The sequence below is a fragment of the Cololabis saira genome, chromosome 8 (assembly GCF_033807715.1).
Source record: "Cololabis saira isolate AMF1-May2022 chromosome 8, fColSai1.1, whole genome shotgun sequence".
Lineage (NCBI taxonomy): Eukaryota > Metazoa > Chordata > Actinopteri > Beloniformes > Belonidae > Cololabis > Cololabis saira.
The window spans coordinates 1,333,110-1,352,528 of NC_084594.1; the positions used below are offsets into that span (position 1 = coordinate 1,333,110).

Below are 19,419 nucleotides of genomic sequence, written 5' to 3' on the forward strand. Positions count from 1 at the left end.
CAGTAATAACATTAATGTTACTCTTTCTAACGCTGTTACTGATTAAACAGATAATTAAAGCTAAATGGGCTGAGACAGACTAAATACCGCCCTCTGGTGGACAAATAAAAACACTGCGCTGCCACGATAAAACGATAAAGGTGATAAACTACGCAAAGAAATAACAACCAAACTTGAACGGTAAGTAAGTGTGTACACTACAAATCATAGTATACTTAACAATATAACATGTCATTACTTACAGACAAACATTTACCAAGCTCCGTTTGAGAGAAACTTGTAACTGTTTTCATGCTGCGTTTTCCAGCCCCGTTACCATGGTAACCGTTAGAGTCGCCATGGTAACCGTTAGCGTCGCCGGAGCTGCGGGTCTGTCTCAGAAAACGGTCAGACTAGGAACATTACTAGTTCACCGCAGGAAGGAACATTTTATTATTTTCCTTTTTTTTTTTAACCTTTTTTTACCTTTTTGTTTTTAACCTCCCGCAGACCGGCGGTGATATTTCCGAGGGTCCGTGAACGCAGCAGCTTCCCCTTTAAGTGCAGATGAAAGACTGTTGCGTAACCGGTGAAAGAGGAGGAAGAGGAGGAGAAGAGGAAGAGAGGAGGTGAAGGTGAAGGCACTAGCAGCTCCAGGTCCAGCAGAACCAGCAGCTCCGGTACCGGTACCGGTCTGATCCCGAACAGAACAGGTGGTTCTGCCAGACCACGTGACCCGCACCGGGACCGGGACGTGTTCGAGTCCAGTCGGAACCGTGAGTTCTTCTGTTCTCTGTTTCTGCAGATCAAAGTCTGATGTTCTGATGTTTGAGATAAAACTGTTCTGGGTCCAAGTTCACCCACGTGACCGGACCGGGACCGGACCGGGACCGGACCGGGACCGGACCGGGACCGGACCGGGACCGGATCAGTTCAGGGACAAGTTCAGATAAAGACTTTAACAAGTTTTTAGTTTTTTTTTTTTTTTTACAATATTTTTATTGAATTTCAATATAAATGTACAAAAAAGTAGCACATACATTGCACAATAAAATGTAAGCAGGTCTTGCTGTTCACACACAAAAACAAAACAAGACAGAGCAAATAAATGGAAAAAAATAAAAATAAAATAGAACAAATAAATAAATAAGAAAAATGAAAATAAATACAAATTAAAAATAAAATAAATAAAACAAAATAATGAATATTATACTCAATATTGTACTCATATTATACAAACAAAAAAAATGGTCACACTTACTTGCACACTTACAATCAACAGAGTAAAACAAATGTGATTGTGTTTTCCTCTTCTACCTCAGATTGTACTTTTATTTTTTTAATTTTAATTTTTTATTGGTTTGCACACAATAAAAGTAACGCTTGCAATGTAAATAGTAAAAAACTAATGTGATTGGAGATTTTGCACTGATTGTTACGGCTGGGCATTAATGCCTTTTTTTAAAGGCACATTGTGTTGAATAAAAACGGTTGAATTGTAACATTATCAAACATTATTGACTGAGCTGAGGAATATTAAAACATTTGAGTGTATTTCCAACAGATTATGAGTTGTGCAAACATTTAAAATTAACTTAACTAAACTAAACTTAAACTAAACTGAAACTTAAATATTTTGGTGTAATCAGTTACACAAAAACTTTTGAGTTCTGTGAATTTATTCGGGTTAACAATTACATAAGTTAGCTTTTCTAATGTAAGACTTTAAGAAGTTTTATTAGGTCAATAAGTTTTATAGGTATTTTTTAGATTAGTTTTTAGACCACCGGAACCAGAGTTTAGAGTCTGGACCGGGTCTGGACCGGGTCTGGACCGGGTCTTTAACCGGTTTTAACCGGTTCTGGTTTGTTTCCCCCACAGATGGAGCTCAGCGCGGCTAAGACGGCGATGCTAACCGGCGGGATTCTGGTTCTGCCGGTTCTGGCCTTCGTCACCTCCTTCCTGTTCTGGCCCGGAGTTCTGCTGAAAGGCTACAACTGGTGAGCTAACGCTCATGCTAGCACGCTAACACTCACACTAGCATGCTAACGCTCACGCTAGCACGCTAATGCTCACGCTAGCATGCTAATGCTCACGCTAGCACGCTAATGCTCACGCTAGCACGATAATGTTCACGCTAGCACGCTCACGCCAGCATGCTAACGCTCACGCTAGCACGCTAACGCTCACGCTAGCATGCTAACTCTCACGCTAGCATGCTAACGCTCACGCTAGAATGCTAACGCTCACGCCAGCACGCTAACGCTCACGCTAGCACGATAACGTTCACACTAGCACGCTCACGCCAGCATGCTAACGCTCACGCTAGCACGCTAACACTCACGCCAGCATGCTAACGCTCACGCCAGCATGCTAACGCTCATGCTAGCACAATAACGCTCACGCTAGCACGATAACGCTCACGCTAGCACGATAACGCTCACGCTAGCACGCTAACGCTCACGTCCACCTGTGTCTCTATCTCTTGTCTTTTCTAAGATGAACTAATTAAACTACGGTTCTGTCTCTCCTGGACAGTAACATCAGGTCTTCACTCCTTACTTGTCCGAAGGGTTCAGTGAACCAACTTTACAGAGCGCTAACTGCTAACCGCTAACAGCTACCAGAGAATTGGACGTTTAGCTCCGTCTCCGTGACGGACTTTGACCACGACGTTACACAACGAGCCTGCGGCTCTTTTTCTGCTGAGTCACCGTTTCATAACCAGAACCAGCACCAGTGGTAGAATAAAGGACCCAGACTTCAGTTCCTCAGGTCCAGAGACCAGGAGGAACCAGAACCAGCAGCGGTTCTGGGTCTCATGACGAGTGAAGTCAGCAGGAAATAAAGAATCCTCTCAGAGGAAAAGCAGCATGAAATCAGCCGTGACGGAACCAGAACCTGGAAGAACGGGACGGCCTGTTTCTCCAGAACCCCCAGACCCCCCGGGACTCTGACTCAGCACTGAGGACGACCCGCAGAGCCGGGACGGGGAGGGAGACCCGGAACACGTCACTGGCTAGACCAGCTGCCAATCGAGAGCTTCGGGCTTTTCCGGTCACAGTGAATCAAAGAGATCAGGACAATTATTGTGCAAAAGATCAAAAAAGAAATAAATCCCACACACACGAAGAAAAGAGGCTGAAAGTTCACGACTGCTTCACGAACCGGAACCAGAAATGTGTTGCTACCAAGAACCAATCACAGCCTCTCGTCTGCGTTGGGTCATACACTGCAAAAACTCAACATCTTACCAGGAATATTTGTCTTATTTCCAGTTCAAATGTCTCATTTTTAGTCAAAAAAATCTCATTACACTTAAAACAAGAGTCATTACCAGAAAAATAACTTGTTATTTGACAATTTTCACCTGTTTCAAGTAAATTTTCACTTGAAATAAGTAGAAAAATCTGCCAGTGGAACAAGATTTATCTTCTTATTACAAGCAAAAAAATCTTGTTCCACTGGCAGATTTTTCTACTTATTTTAAGTGAAAATTTACAAATATTCTTGGTAAGATTTTGAGTTTCTGCAGTGGAGAAACATTTTTTTGGAGGTGCTAGCAGGCTACGGCGTAGCTATGGAGAGACTCCCGCGTAGCTGCTAACCTACGGAGTAGCTACAGAGAGCCTAGCGTAGCTGCTAACCTACGGAGTAGCTACAGAGAGCCTAGCGTAGCTGCTAACCTACGGCATAGGTTTAACAGAACCAGAACTCAGCCTTAACCCCCTCTGGTCCTGCAGGTTCTGGACCCTAGTGGTCCGTGCAGGTCCTGCTAACCCCCCTCTGGTCCTGCAGGTTCTGGCGCCGGCGGCTCGGTCTGCAGGTCCGGTTCTCCCACAGCGGGTCCTACCGGTTCTGCTACTCCAGCCGCGGGTCAGTGGGGACAGAACCCACTCTGCTGCTGCTGCACGGGTTCTCTGCTAGCAAGGACATGTGGCTGCCCGTCGCCAAGGTAACCAGTCACTCACACCAGTTCTTTCTGGTTCTGGTTCTGGTTCTGGTTCTGGTTCTAAACCCCTGGTTCCCCCAGTTCCTCCCCAGGAACCGTCACCTGGTCTGCGTGGACATGCCGGGTCACGAGGGCACGAGTCGGACCGGCGCCGAGGATTACAGCATCCTGGGCCAGGTGGCCCGGATCCACCAGGTAAGAACTGACCAGAACCCGTACCGGGCCGGGAATACCTGGTACCAGAATCAAACAGGCCTGCAAGGCTGCAGGGCCACGCCCACCTCATGTCAATCACAGATAGTTCAACATGGCTGACTTAGCTTATGCTAACCTATGATGCTAACTCATCAGAATCAGAAATAGCTTTATTGCCAAGTCAGACATAAATCAGACGAGAGAACTTGACTCCGGTTCACACCGATGGCTCCATTAATACGGACGCCATTTTTAGAGGAAGGATGACACTGGGATGGAGGAGGAGGGAGAAAAAAAGGCATCTTCACACTGTGTATTAATACCTAGTGTCAAGGTGCAAAAAACACCTCAGCACAGAAAAATGGGGGGGGGGGGGGGGGGGGTTATCAGCAAGTGTGTGAGCGGTAAGTCTGTGAAAACTTCGCCCCAGAGCTGCTCCTCAGCCAATGTCCTTGATGTTATCAGGCGGCTCGGTCAGTTCTGAAACAGGTCCACAGATGTTCCTGGGAGGGGAGGGCTAGTGGGGGCAGAGTCACCTTGTTTTCATTCCACCAGGGAGATTGTGACTGGAGCAGCCGGCCAAGCTGCTCTGTCAAGATCAGATTATAGAATCAACAATTATATTGAAAGAAAAGAAACAGACAGACTCAGTAATTTTCCGTCTGCCTTCAGTCTCTGGTTCATCAATGGCGACTCCAATCAGACGAATTTGTGGTCAATTCCCGCCAAGCCGAGCTTCCAACTTCTCCAAGGTCTTATCCATCTTGCCAATGAGCTCAAAGACGCCGCCAGCCTGAGATTCTGTTCAAGAATCACATCCAGCTTACGGCTTTGCTCCCCCAACGTTAAAGTTTGAGTGCTGATCCCCGTGCTTATCCCTTCAGCCACCTCCTGCAGCTCAGAAAGAGCCAGAACAGCTGTCGACGACTTTGTCGATAGGCCAGGAAAATCCCCACTCCAATTAGCAGAAATCCTGCTATCATAAATCCAATGATGAAGCATCTTCAACGTCCTCGACAGACAGAATCGCCAAACACAAAGGTTTCCAGTATTTGTAGGAATCCATTGTGTATCCAGCAGAAAACGTCCGATCGGGGCAAGAGGGCTCCCTTACTCCCTGACTTCTTGTCGCAAAAATGTGGTCAATTGTGCTGAGAGACCAGTTAATCAATTCCATGATTGTAGAGTTTGGGAGGAGTGAAAAGGAGAGACTCTGAAGACGAGACAACAAGCAGTAGCAGGGCAGATAAGAATGGAGAGGAGCAGAGAAGTGTCCGCCTTCACCGAGAGCCGGAAGAAGAAGATGTTGCTCATGTTGCTAACTCATTATCCTAACATATGATGCTAACTCATGTTGCTAGCCTATGATGCTAACTCAGATGCTAACTCATTATCCTAACTCATGATGCTAACCTATGATGCTAGCTCATGATTATAACCTATTATAACAAGTCATGATGCTAACCCATTATCCTAACCTATGATGCTAACTCATGTTGCTAGCCTATGATGCTAACCTATAATGCTAACCTATGATGCTAACTCATTATACTAACCTGTGATGCTAACCTATGATGCTAACTCATAATGCTAACATATAATGCTAACCTATGATGCTAACTCATAATGCTAACCTATGATGCTAACTCATGAAGCTAACCTATAATGCTAACCTATGATGCTAACTCCAGTGCAGCGGTTCTGTGGCTCCACCGTGTTGAGTTCAGCCTTTACATTGATTTTTAGTTATTTGAACGTGGAATTCTAACAAATGGGTTTCAGTTTTACGTGTTTGATTGTCTCCGTCTGTCCGTCTCCGTCCTCCAGTTTGTGCGGAGCATCGGTCTGGACCGGACCCCCTTCCACCTGGTGGGGACGTCCATGGGGGGCAACGTAGCGGGCGTTTACGCCGCCTGCCACCCGGCCGACCTGTCGGGCGTCACCCTGGTCTGTCCAGCAGGTAAACTACGACGAGGACACGCCCCCTGTGATGTCACTGCAGACCTGACTCCCCCAACCTGGGATGCTAACTCATGATGCTAAAGGCTGAATTAAGGTTCTGCGTTAAACCAACGCAGAGCACACGAGGTCGCCGTGACGCCGTAACGCCGTCGTGAACCTTCGGACTTCTCCTTCACTCCATTTCTCCACGGTGCAGTTCCCCCCGCGGCCGCTAGTTAGCGATCTTTTCCTGAATGGTTTATCCGACTTTTTCCGGTCACAGTGAATCAAAGAGATAAGGACAACTATTGTGCAAAAAACCAAAACAAAAAAAATCACATATGAACGAAGAAAAGAGCCCTGAAAGTTCACGACTGCTTCAAACCGGAAACCGGAAATGCGTTGCTACCAAGCGAACATATCACAGCCTCTCGCGTCTGTGTTTGGTCTGCGTCGCCTCAACACGTAGTTACAATTTTCGGGAGGTGCAGGTCAGTGACGGCGTCAGTGACGGCGTCAGTGACGGCGTGTGGTCTGCGTGGACGAAAACCACACGCTGTAGGCACGGCGCAGTTTTGACGCAGAACCATATTTCAGCCTTTACTCATGATGCTAACTCATGATCCTAACCTATGATGCTAACTCATGATCCTAACCTATGATGCTAACTCATGATCCTAACCTATGATGCTAACTCATGATCCTAACCTATGATGCTAACTCATGATGCTAACCTATGATGCTAACTCATGATGCTAACCTATGATGCTAACTCATGATCCTAACCTATGATCCTAACCTATGATGCTAACTCATGATGCTAACTCATTATGCTAACTCATGATGCTAACCTCATCATCGGCATCACAGTCTGGGAATACCATGGATTTCTTGTGTCTGGAGGAGGTTAGATCTTAGATCTAAGATCTTAGATCTTAGATCTAAGATCTTAGATCTTAGATCTTCTTCCTGCAGCTTCTCGTGTGGCTGGTGAGTCCAATTCGGGAGAGGCGGACACGGCCGCAGGCGTCGCAGGTGTGGGCTGGATCTGGTACTGGTGTGGGCTGGATCTGGTGCTGGATCCGGTACTGGTGTGGGCTGGATCTGGTACTGGTGTGGGCTGGATCTGGTACTGGTGTGGGCTGGATCTGGTACTGGTGTGGGCTGGATCTGGTACTGGTGTGGGCTGGATCCAGTACTGGATCCGGTGTAGAGCCAGGGCGGTTCCGTGGGTCTGCAGTCGGTTTCCTAAAGCTTGTTTCCATTTCTAACGGTCCTGGGCGACGTCTTCCCACGTGGCTGGATTGGTGTTGAAGGATTTGAGGTCGTGCTTGCAGACATCCTTGTATCGGAGCAGTGGGCGGCGTCTTCCCTGACTCTAGCTCTGCATACAGTCCACTAGTACCCCTTTTCCACCAAGCTGGTTCCAGGGCTGGTCTGGGCTAGAGCCAGACTTAGCACCAGTTCTTTGGTTTTACACAGCCTAAGCACCGGCTCCTGGCTCTCAAAACTGGTGCTACAGGAGAACCAGGTCTTTGCTGGTCTAGAGGAAAGAACCAGGTTACATCGGGAGCTACGTGCTTACGTCAAGGGCTGGGGGCGGTGTTACTGAACAACCAAAGCAGAATAAACACGGAAGAGCGCCATAAATCATCCTTGCCACTGTTTGGCTTAAGGCTTTTCTCCCACTAGGGGAGTTTTTACCTGCCATTGTTTATATAATAATTGCTCGGGGGTTTATGTTTATGTTTATGTTTATGTTTATGTTTATGTTCATGTTCTGGATCTCTGGAAAGCGTCTAGAGACATCTGTTGTATTAGACGCTATATAAATAAAATTGAATTGAATTGAATAAAAAATATCACATATAAAAAAATATCACAGAATATCTGTACTGTTTCTGATTGGGTGGGCACTGCGCATCATTTTCAGACACAACAATGAACGGCGGAGGGACCTGGAGGGACCCTACGTCGCAGCAAAATGACCACAACAGAGAAGTTCAGAACAGAACACACTGCAGGCTGATTTATGGTTCCGCGTTACACCAACGCAGAATGGTGCGCGTCGCCGCGTACCCTACGCCGTACCCTGCGGCGTAGCTGTGGCAACAGAGCCTGCAGGGCAGCACCGCAGCCACCGGCGCTCCACGGAAGAGCACAGCGTAGTCCTCCATCTTTGTTGTGGTGACTGAATTTGGCGCTAGTTGTACCGGGAAATGGTGACGTACACAGACGTCTGCAAGTAACGTGATGACGTGGCTCTCTGGCCAGCTGCTGGCCAGCACCAGCTGGTGGAAAAGCAAACGGTTCTCAACCGGTTCTTACTTAGAACCAACCGCGAACCGGCTCTAGCACCAGCACTAGCACCAGCTTGGTGGAAAAGGGGTATAGGTGGACAGTACTGTGGATGTATTGAGGCAGAGAGCCAGGATTCTCTCTGACCGCCGGTGGGTGGTACCACTGCTCCCAGGAGTGTGTTCCTGACAGCGAACCCTACTCCATATTCCCTGGTTTCCTCAGGGAGTTTCCCCCGCCAGGAAAAAGTATAATCCCTTTCCTTGAGGGAGCCAGATCCGGGAAGTCGTGTTTCCTGAAGGGTCGAGATGTCAACTCTGCGTTTCAGAAGTTTGTCGTTTATGACTGCAGTTTTACGGACATCACTAATCTCTTGTAGGTTGTTGCTGAGCCCGGGTGTCCTGGTTCTGACGTTCCTGCACCTCAGACGTAATGCTGGAACCTTCTGTGGTTTCTTTGTGTTGCTAGGTGCATGAATTTACAGCCTGCTTGTTAGGATAAATCCCTAAGCTCCATGCACCGATGGAGCAGGCAGGCTGTGACGGGATAGCACCTTATTGGCTGGGGGCTGCCCAGCTTGAGGCGGGCGGTAGCTATCCAGTGATCCGAACATCTCTCCCACCGTCAGAGGCCCCAGGCGCCAATTGAGAAGGACTTATAACCGGTAACTGCTAACCTCCCGTGTTGTGTCTCCACCGGTCAGTGGAGCTGGAGTTTCCTCTCCAGTGCACAAGAAGCCTGGGCAAATCCTTATGGAAGTCTTGCGTTTCCCAGGCAGCAGGGCTCCCCTCTCGCCCTTCCTGTTGTCGTCCAAAGGAACGGAAAACCGCTACGTTTGGCAGCAGGTTGGCTGCAGGAGTTGCCAGAACACCACGTTGTTGCAAGCGTCTGCCTAACGGAGTCCAAGCCGGGTTTTCTGTCGGGGTTTGCTCCCTTTGAATTATGGTTCTGCGTCAAACCAATGCAGAGCCTACGCCGTCACCGTGACGCCGTCGTGAACCTTCGGACTTCTCCGTCTCTCCATTTGGTTGCGGTGCAGTTCCCCCCGTGACCGCTAGTTAGCGATCTTTTCCTGAATGGTTTATCCGACTTTTCCGGTCACAGTGAATCAAAGAGATAAGGACAACTATTGTGCAAAAAACCAAAACAAAAAAAATCACACATACACGAAGAAAAGAGGCTGAAAGTTCACGACTGCTTCAAACCGTAAACCGGAAATGCGTTGCTACCAAGAGAACCAATCACAGCCCACTCTGTCTGCGTTTGGTCTGCATCGCCTCGACACGTAGTTACAATTTTTGGGAAGTGACGTCAGTGACGGCGTCGGTGACAGCGTGTGGTCTGCGTCGACCCAAACCACACACCGTAGGCACGGCGTCGTTTTGATGCAGAACCAGAACTCAGCCTTTAGCCTTTTTCGGCCCATACGATGCCCACAAGGCAGTGGCGGGGGGTGCTATTTAACCCATAGCTGGGACAACGGTTAGCGGACGCCAGGGCGTGTCCACGGCGCACTCACACGCCTAGGGGCCGACTGTTGCTCCCTGATCCCCTGCACTTTAGCCTGGGACCACCAGGTACCAGTTTCCGTGTGTGGCCACGTGGAGGCAGCAGGAGTCTCGACGGTGGAGAGGCTTGGTACCGGCTGAGGAGGCTTACACGCTCGGCTCCTCTTTTCACCCCCAGAAACGGGCTAGCCAGCGGCAGTAGCTGAAAGCAGAAGGTAGCAAGCAGAGAGAAACATGCAACATGCACTAGCTATGAGCACTGGCTACATGCACTAGCTACGAGCACTGCTACTCCAACACTACTGCACTTCCCATCACACTGCCCTGTGTGCAAGCACAATTCATACACAACCTAACCTATCATGCTAACTATAATGCTAACTCATTATCCTGACCTATGAAGCTAACTCATGATGCTAACTATAATGCTAACTCATGATGCTAACTATAATGCTAACTCATGATGCTAACTATAATGCTAACTCATTATCCTGACCTATGAAGCTAACTCATGATGCTAACTATAATGCTAACTATAATGCTAACTCATTATCCTGACCTATGAAGCTAACTCATGATGTTAACTCATGATGCTAACTATAATGCTAACTCATGATGCTAACTATGATGCTAACTCATGATGCTAACTATAATGCTAACTCATGATGCTAACTATAATGCTAACTCATGATGCTAACTATGATGCTAACTCATGATGCTAACTATAATGCTAACTCATGATGCTAACTATAATGCTAACTATAATGCTAACTCATGATGCTAACTATAATGCTAACTCATGATGCTAACTATAATGCTAACTCATTATCCTGACCTATGAAGCTAACTCATGATGCTAACTATGATGCTAACTCATGATGTTACCTCATGATGCTAACTATAATGCTAACTCATGATGCTAACTATAATGCTAACTCATGATGCTAACTATAATGCTAACTCATGATGCTAACTATAATGCTAACTATGATGCTAACTCATGATGTTACCTCATGATGCTAACTATAATGCTAACTCATGATGCTAACTATAATGCTAACTCATGATGCTAACTATGATGCTAACTCATGATGCTAACTATAATGCTAACTCATGATGCTAACTCATGATGCTAACTATAATGCTAACTCATGATGCTAACTATAATGCTAACTCATGATGCTAACTATAATGCTAACTCATTATCCTGACCTATGAAGCTAACTCATGATGCTAACTCATGATGCTAACTATAATGCTAACTCATGATGCTAACTATAATGCTAACTCATTATCCTGACCTATGAAGCTAACTCATGATGCTAACTCATGATGTTACCTCATGATGCTAACTATAATGCTAACTCATGATGCTAACTATGATGCTAACTCATGATGTTACCTCATGATGCTAACTATAATGCTAACTCATGATGCTAACTCATGATGTTACCTCATGATGCTAACTATAATGCTAACTATAATGCTAACTCATGATGCTAACTATAATGCTAACTCATGATGGTAACTCATGATGCTAACTATAATGCTAACTTATGATGCTAACTATAATGCTAACTCATGATGCTAACTATAATGCTAACTCATGATGCTAACTATGATGGTAACTCATGATGCTATCTATAATGCTAACTCATGATGCTAACTATAATGCTAACTCATGATGCTAACTATAATGCTAACTCATGATGCTAACTATAATGCTAATCTAATGCTAACCAGGTCTGGTGTACCCGGCCGACTCCCGGTTCATCACCCTCCTGAGGGAGCTGGAGCAGAGCGGTGCTGACCAGAACCTGGACCAGAACCTGGACCAGAACATCCCCCTCATCCCCTCCACGCCACAGGCGCTGGATGACATGCTGGCGCTGTGCTGCCACACCCCCCCCAAGCTGCCCCGACAGGTAGGTGGTCCCGCCTAGCCTAGTTATTTTAGTGGTAGAAGTATCGGTACTTGGTACCGGGTTCATACCTGGTTCTGATCTCTGGTTGGTTCTGGTTCTGACCTCTGATCTCTGATTGGTTCTGGTTCTGACCTCTGATCTTTGATTGGTTCTGGTTCTGACCTCTGATCTTTGATTGGTTCTGGTTCTGACCTCTGATCTCTGATTGGTTCTGGTTCTGACCCCTGATCTCTGATTGATCTCCAGGTTCTGCGGGGTCTCCTGGACAACCGGATCCCCAACAACGGCTTCTACAAGGAATGTGAGTCCGGTTCCCCAGAACCCCCGTTAAACCCCCCGGTTTAACCCCCACTGTTCAGAACCGGGTCTGGACCTGCAGGTTCTGGAACCGCGGTTCTATCCTAACCTATGATGCTAACTCATGATGCTAACCTATGATGCTAACCTAACTCAGATCCAGAACCTGGTGGTCGGTGGAAGAACCACAGGTTTGCTGGCGATCTAACGTTGACATTTGTGTATCTGTGTGTACTTGTGTATGTATGTGTGTGTACTTGTGTATGTATGTGTGTATTTATGTGTATTTATGTGTGTACTTGTATCCAGTGTTTCTGCAGATCGTGGGTCCAGATTCCCGCAACTCCCTGCAGGATCACCTCCCCCTCATCTCCAGCCCCCTGCAGGTCGTCTGGGGACGGGAGGACCAGGTGAGCAGAGGCTGCCCTGTGATTGGTCTAGAGGTAGTGGGAGGCGGGGCTTAAGAACATCAGAATTAGCTTTAATGACGTTTGAACACATCAAACAGGGAATTTGACTTCGGTTAAAGGTATAGTCTGTGATCGTATTCAAAAACATTTATTGTTATACTGGGTGAAATGTTCCTTCCATCCTGAGAGTAGCCAGTGAATAATGAAAAACATCCGACCTCTCTGACAGCTTTAATCCTGTAAAAACTCTGACCAATCTGTTTTTTGCGGTCCGAATGAAACGGATTGGTCCAGGACCAGAGGCTTGGCAGGGGGAAAGAACCAATCAGATGCCTTCATTTTAAACCACGCCCCCCCGCCCTGTCCCATGCGTGCACTCGCTTCCAGCCCCCCGTGTCCACTTCCCACAGTCGTCCTGGGCTCACAGTGTCCCAGTGTAACCCCCTCCCTCCCTTCTGCCACGGACCTCAGTATGTAGATATTATGTAGTTATTTCCAGAGCAGCTCGGTCCCCGCTGTGTGTGTGAGAGCGGGGAGCAGAGCGTCGGTCCGTGCTGCTGCTGCAGGACTCTCTGCCCAGCAGCAGCAGCAGCAGCCCGCAGGGACACGTGAAGCGCCGCAGCAGCTCCGGCTCGGAAGCAGTATGGGGGTCCGTGGGGATGGAGGCGTCTCCATCCCCACGAAAGCGGAGAGCGGGTGGCAGTGCGCTGCAGGCTCTAGAGCCACGGCTACGGTGTACCCTACGGCGTAGGCTACGCGGCGACGCGCACCATTCTGCGTTGGTGTAACGCGGAACCATAAATCAGCCTTCAGTGTGTCTCTGTCCGCTGTTCTGAACGCTGCTCTGTTCATTTTGTTGGGACGTCGGGTCAACTTTTGCGGTATGTGTTCATTGTTGTGTCAAAAAATGATGCGCAGTGCCCACCCAATCAGAAACGGTACAGATATTCTGTGATATTTTTTTATATTTATAAAAAAATAAAATTATAAAAAAATAAAGGATCCCCATAACTTTGATTGGGTGGGCAGGACGCACGTTTGGGTGGGCACAGCCCCCCCTGCACCCCCTAAAACCGGCCTCGCTTACAGGTGAATGAGACATGGGGTAGTTTTGTTGAAAATGTGCTGTCCAAAATGCCTTGGAAAACTCGACTCCTGCAAATGCGCGTTCCCCAAAGTTTGTGGGGGCGTGGCTTTGGACGGAGCGCTGAGGGGAGGGGGAGGAGGGGGCGGGGCTTAGAGGTGGTGCCACTTTCAAATCTTGCTAGCTCTCCAACATTACAGACTATAACTTTAACACAGTTGGCACCATAGTTGTTATAAGACGCCATTTTTCCAAGAGAGTTTATTGTTTTAGTGGGAGCAGAGCGTCTTGTTTTTGTTCCTCCAGAGGTCGTTACTAGACCGGCCTGCCAGGCTGCTCTGCCAAGGTCAAAGTCAAGGTTGATTGTAGAATCAACAACTGCTTTTTGAGGAAAACTCCTCTCCATGGCGACTCCAAACACACGAATTAGCGGTCAATTCCCGCCAAGCTGGAGCTTCCAACTTCTCCAAGGTCTTTTCCATCCTGCCAGTGAGATAAATAACCGCCGCTAGCCTGAGATTCTGTTCAAGAATCTCATCCAGCTTGAGATTTTGCTCCACAACGTTTGAGTGTGAGTGTGGATCAGCTGATCCTTCAGGCAGCTCTGAGAGGACACAATAGCCGTCTACCACTTCACAATCTGTGGATATTTGTTGAAAACGCAGAAATCCTGTTATCATTAATCCAGTTATGACGGTATCTTCAACGTCCTCCACCGACAGAAGGACAGACAGACAGATCCTCCTCTTCCAGGAGTCCATCGTGTCTCAAACGTCCCGTCAGGGCAGGAGGATCCACTCTGACCGTCCTTTAGCGTTTAGAAACCAGCTGACCAATTCTATGATTGACATCTTGATGTCATCATGATGTCATCAGCAGGACGGTGTTGTTGTATTCTCTAGAAGGACTTTGGGACTTTAGATGAATCCCTCTAATTAGGGCCCAAGCACTTACAGTGCGAAGGCCCTAATGTATCTGTAGGAATTTTTATTTTTATTCTTCTGACGAAAGGAGGTCCTTTTTCCCCCTAAACGTGCCCAAAAACTCACCAAATTTTGCACCAAGTCAGTCCTGGTGATAAATCTGATATTTAATGGTTTGCATTAATGGGCGTGGCAAAATGGCTCAACAGCGCCCCCTAGAAAACTTTGTTCCTCAAGCCCCACGATACGGTTAGACGTACATGCACGAAAATCGGTACACACCTGTATCATGTCACAACTTAAAGAAAAGTCTCTTGGAGCCATGGCCCAAACCCAACAGAAGGTCGGCCATTTTGAACATTTTGAATTTATTGTGTAATTTTGGAGCAATTTATGCCATTCCTTCGGCAGTTAATTCAGCCCGAACCTTAACGTGCACCCAGGTGTGTTATACACCAAAATATGCGTCTCTATCCTGCGACTACACGCATTACTTTTCTCTTTCAAAAGTGTTACCGTGGCGACGCTAGACGCGAAAAAGCGCCCCCCCCTTCATCTGATTGGTCCATATTTGATAGTTTGCATTAATGGGCGTGGCCTAACGGCTCAACAGCGCCCCCTAGAAAACTTTTCTCTGCCAATTGGTGAAAATTAGCCCCGCCCCTTCTTCTGATTGGTTGTCCCTTTTTTCTGCTATAACTTTTGAATGGTTTGACAAAGAGAGTTGTGGGTGGTGTCATTTCTGATATGCTTATGGGGGCGGGGGCCGTGAGTGCGAGGGCCCGTTCATCGCTGCTTGCAGCTTTAATGATAGTTGGAACTCCCTGCAGGTTCTGGACGTCTCCGGCGCGGCGGTGATCAAGGCGGCGCTGCCTCAGGCCCGGGTGGAGCTGCTGGACGACTGCGGCCACTCAGTGGCGCTGGAGAGGCCCAGGAAGCTGGCCAAGCTGCTCCAGGACTTCCTGTCCCCGCAGGAACCCGGGGACAGGAACTTCCTGTCCTCGCAGGAACCCGGGGACGCCGACGCCAAGAAGGTTTCCTGAAGAATCCCCGGTCCGGGTCCGGGAGGATTTTACTTCCAGTTTCTCGTCGTCTTCAGGGACGACTCGTCTTTAAAGTTTATCACCAAACCTTAAAGACTGGAGTTAAACTGGTTCTGGAGTTAAACTTGTTCTGGAGTTAAACTAAGTTAAACTTGTGGTTTTTATCAGGAATGTTGAACATGTTTGACCTTATGGAGGATTTTAGGTGCCAAAATTAAATAAATAAATACATTATTAATTAACTAATTGTAATTAACTAATGTTTCATTAATTAATTAAAATTGGAATTAAATATGTCATTAATTAATTAAAATAAATTCATTTTAAGTAAAAAAATATATTTAATTATTTCAGTATTTCATTAATTAATGACACATTTATTGAATGAATGATATATTTAATTAATTATGTATTTATTTATTTAATTTTGGCACTTAAAATCCTCCAGAGATTAAAACCTTAAAACCAGTTAGTTCTGTGTAGTTGAAGTTCTGATGACGTCACAGACAGTTTGTTTACCAATTTTGCCAAAGAGCCAACATTGTAAAGATGTATCACTACGCTGCGACAATGAGAACAACTAAGAAACAGTTAGGTTTTTTTTATTTAATTATTCCTTTGAAAATATCTCATGATCATAATTAGAAACTCTTCAACAGGTTTCAGGTTTCTTGGATATATAAGTAATAAAGTAATTATGAGTAATTAAGATTATAGTTGACATGTGATGTAAATATTCAGGAATAATGGGGCTAACTGGAAATCTGTTAACGTGTGAGCATCATTTCAAATGAAAGGTTAGGAACTGGAATTACATTTAATTTAACTTTTCTGCAATTACTTTGAGGGTCATGTACTACGGAGGAATATTAGGGCCGGTCAGGAGAAAAATAAAAATATTTTAGAGGAGGAAAAAAAAATGTTCATTATGCACTTCGAGAATAAAGTCGAAATGTTGAGATTAATGTTGAAGTACAATTTCAAGAATAAAGTAAAAATTTCTACTTTTCAACTTTTTTTCTTGACATTTTGACTTTTTTCTCAACATTTTTACTTTTTTCTCTAAATTTTGACTTTGTTCTCGACATTTCGACTTTTTTCTCGACATTTCGACTTTTTTCTCGAAGTGCATAATGAAAACAGAAATATTATTTTTATATTTCTCCTGCCTGGCCCTGATACTCTTCCGTACATGTACACATTAAAAAGTTGGGAAATAAAATTTAATAAATGTAAGGATCAATACAAATGAATCAAAGTTGCTGTAATTCTTCCACAGAAATGTTTTACTTTCACACAATCACAATAAAGTCTCTTATTTGTCCCTTTACGAGTCTGTTTTTGACATGGATGTATTGGTTTTTGAACCTGGGACTGATTTTCTGGAACAGAGTGAGACCTCTTCTAGGTTTAGCTGCTGTGACCCCTGCGCATGCGCTGCTATGACCCTGCGCATGCGCATGTGGACACCGACCTGCCGGCAGCAGCTCCTGTTTGACCTCGTGAAGTTTCCTCGTTTTCTGTTTTCAGAAGAAACTGAAGAAACTTCAGTTTTTACCGAGTTTTGACTCCAATATTCAGGTAATTTACTGCAGTGTGGCGGGTTAGCCGCTAGCGGCTAGCTGCTGCCTGGTGGTTAATCCGGATTAAGATCGTTTTTTAGTTAATCTAAGTTTTATTTTAGTTAATCTACGAGTCTTATTTTAATTAATGTTCTAGTTTTATTTTAATTAATGTTCTAGTTTTATTTTATTTACTGTTCTAATTTTATTTTAATTAATATTCTAGTTTGATTTTAATCTTCGAGTTTTATTTTAATTGATCTTCGAGTTTTATTTTAATGTTCTAGTTTTATTTTAGTTAATCTACGAGTTTTATTTTTTTTTACTCTTCTAGTTTTATTTTAATATTCTAGTTTTATTTTAATTAATATTCTAGTTTTATTTTAATTAATATTTTAGTTTTATTTTAATTAATGTTCAGGTTTTATTTTAGTTAATCTACGAGTTTTATTTTATTTACTGTTCTAATTTTATTTTAATTAATATTCTTGTTTTATTTGAATTAATCTACGAGTTTTATTTTATTTACTCTTCTAGTTTTATTTTAATTAATCTTCGAGTTTTATTTTAATGTTCTAGTTTTATTTTAATCAATCTTCCAGTTTTATTTTAGTTAATCTTCGAGTTTTATTTTAATTAACCTTGGAGTTATTCTGGGATGTAGTTTCACTTCTAAATCAGATGTTTAATTAACAGTTTTAATGTAAATTATAAAGTTAGATTAATGTTTAAATGTCAGAAAAGGAGTTTAATGTTCTTCCTTTAATGACCTAGATATTAGATATTATTTAGGGTTATTTCAGTTAAAACTAAGTTTGAAACTGAAATTTACAGAAAAAAAAACATAAAACACAAAATTGATTAAATCATTAAAAAACAACAATTAAAAAAAGAACAAAAAAACTAGAAATAAAAATGCAGAACCCGCCGGAAGTGGAATTGTGGGTAACGTGTCTCTTTTGTTTTAAATAAATCTTTATTGACAAGGATTACAATATCCAGTGTAAAGATGTGAACGTCCAGTGAACAGTAAACAGGTGGAACAGAGAACAGAAGAGCCAGGGGTTACAGTGGATTATAGACAAACTAAATATTCACAGTCTTAATCGCCTTTTGATCAGAACAATCAATACGTGATTTAAAATACATTTACATTTCCTTCTGAAACACAACAAAACAGGGTTTTTTGTAAATGAATTTACTTTTATGTATAACATTTTTTGCCAAAATTAAGAATAGATTTATTAAAAAGTAACATGTTTCTTCTTCTCTAGGACATAACAGGAAACCAAACACAACATTTTCCCAAAACAAAGAAAAATCTTGGGTGAGATGATCAATAATAATCTACCAAGTTCTGACCAAAATGTTTTAGTGTAAGAACAAAACCAAAACATGTAAAACAGTTTCTGGATAAATGTCACAAAATGAGCAGTTTGTATGAATGTTTTTTTTTTTATTTCTGCATATAATGACTGGCCGGGTAAAACTTATGGATCATTTTGAAGGAAACTCCTTAACCTTGTTTACAATTAAACATTTATGAGGGAGAATCCACAGGGTCACGTGTCTCGGGGCAATTCTGCCTCCGTTCAACCTTTGACTCTTGAAGGCCAGAATAACAATAATGATTAAAGCTGCAAGCAGCGAGGAACGGGCCCTCCACCCTTGACACCACCATGACTCTTTATATCAGACCATTCAAAAGTTATGGCAGAAAGTAGGAACTATCAAATATGGACCAATCAGATGAAGGGGGGAGCGCTTTTTGGCGTCTAGCGTCGCCACGGTAACGCTTTTGAAAGAGAAAAGTAATGTGCGTTGTCGCAGGATAGAGACGCATTTTGATCTATAACACACCTGGGTTCACGTCACAGTTTGGGTGAAGAAGCGGCCGAAGAAATGGCATAAATTGCGCCAAAATTACACGATTAATTCAAAATGTCCGACTTCCTGTTGGGTTTGGGCCATGGCTCCAAGAGACTTTTCTTTAAGTTGTGACATGATACAGGTGTGTACCGATTTTCGTGCATGTACGTCAAACCGTATTGTGGGGCTTGAGGAACAAAGTTTTCTAGGGGGCGCTGTTGAGCCGTTAGGCCACGGCCATTAATGCAAACCATTAAATATCAAATTTATCACCAGGCCTGGTTGGTGAAAAATTTGGTGACTTTTGGGGAAAAAAGACCCTCATTTAGGGCGAAAAATAAAGAAAGAAAAAAAGGAAAGAAAAAAATCCTACAGATACAATAGGGCCTTTGCACTGTAAGTGCGAAGGCCCTGATAATAATAATAGGAGTAA

General features: G+C 44.5%; 1 protein-coding gene across 2 annotated transcripts; it reads left to right on the plus strand.

Annotated features, from left to right (window-relative positions):
• Positions 1-603: 603 nt before the first annotated feature.
• Positions 604-16,448, plus strand: LOC133449204 (monoacylglycerol lipase abhd6-A-like). 2 transcript variants are annotated; one of them, XM_061728336.1, is made up of 9 exons: positions 604-755; positions 1,861-1,979; positions 3,778-3,934; positions 4,013-4,126; positions 5,954-6,086; positions 11,617-11,798; positions 12,045-12,099; positions 12,405-12,505; positions 15,343-16,448. In XM_061728336.1, the coding sequence occupies exons 2-9, from the start codon at positions 1,861-1,863 to the stop codon at positions 15,553-15,555; spliced, it is 1,074 nt and encodes a 357-aa protein (XP_061584320.1). In that variant the 5' UTR covers positions 604-755; the 3' UTR covers positions 15,556-16,448. The 2 variants fall into 2 exon arrangements, with proteins under 2 accessions (XP_061584320.1, XP_061584319.1); XM_061728335.1 differs by having other exon boundaries at positions 3,778-4,126.
• Positions 16,449-19,419: the final 2,971 nt, after the last annotated feature.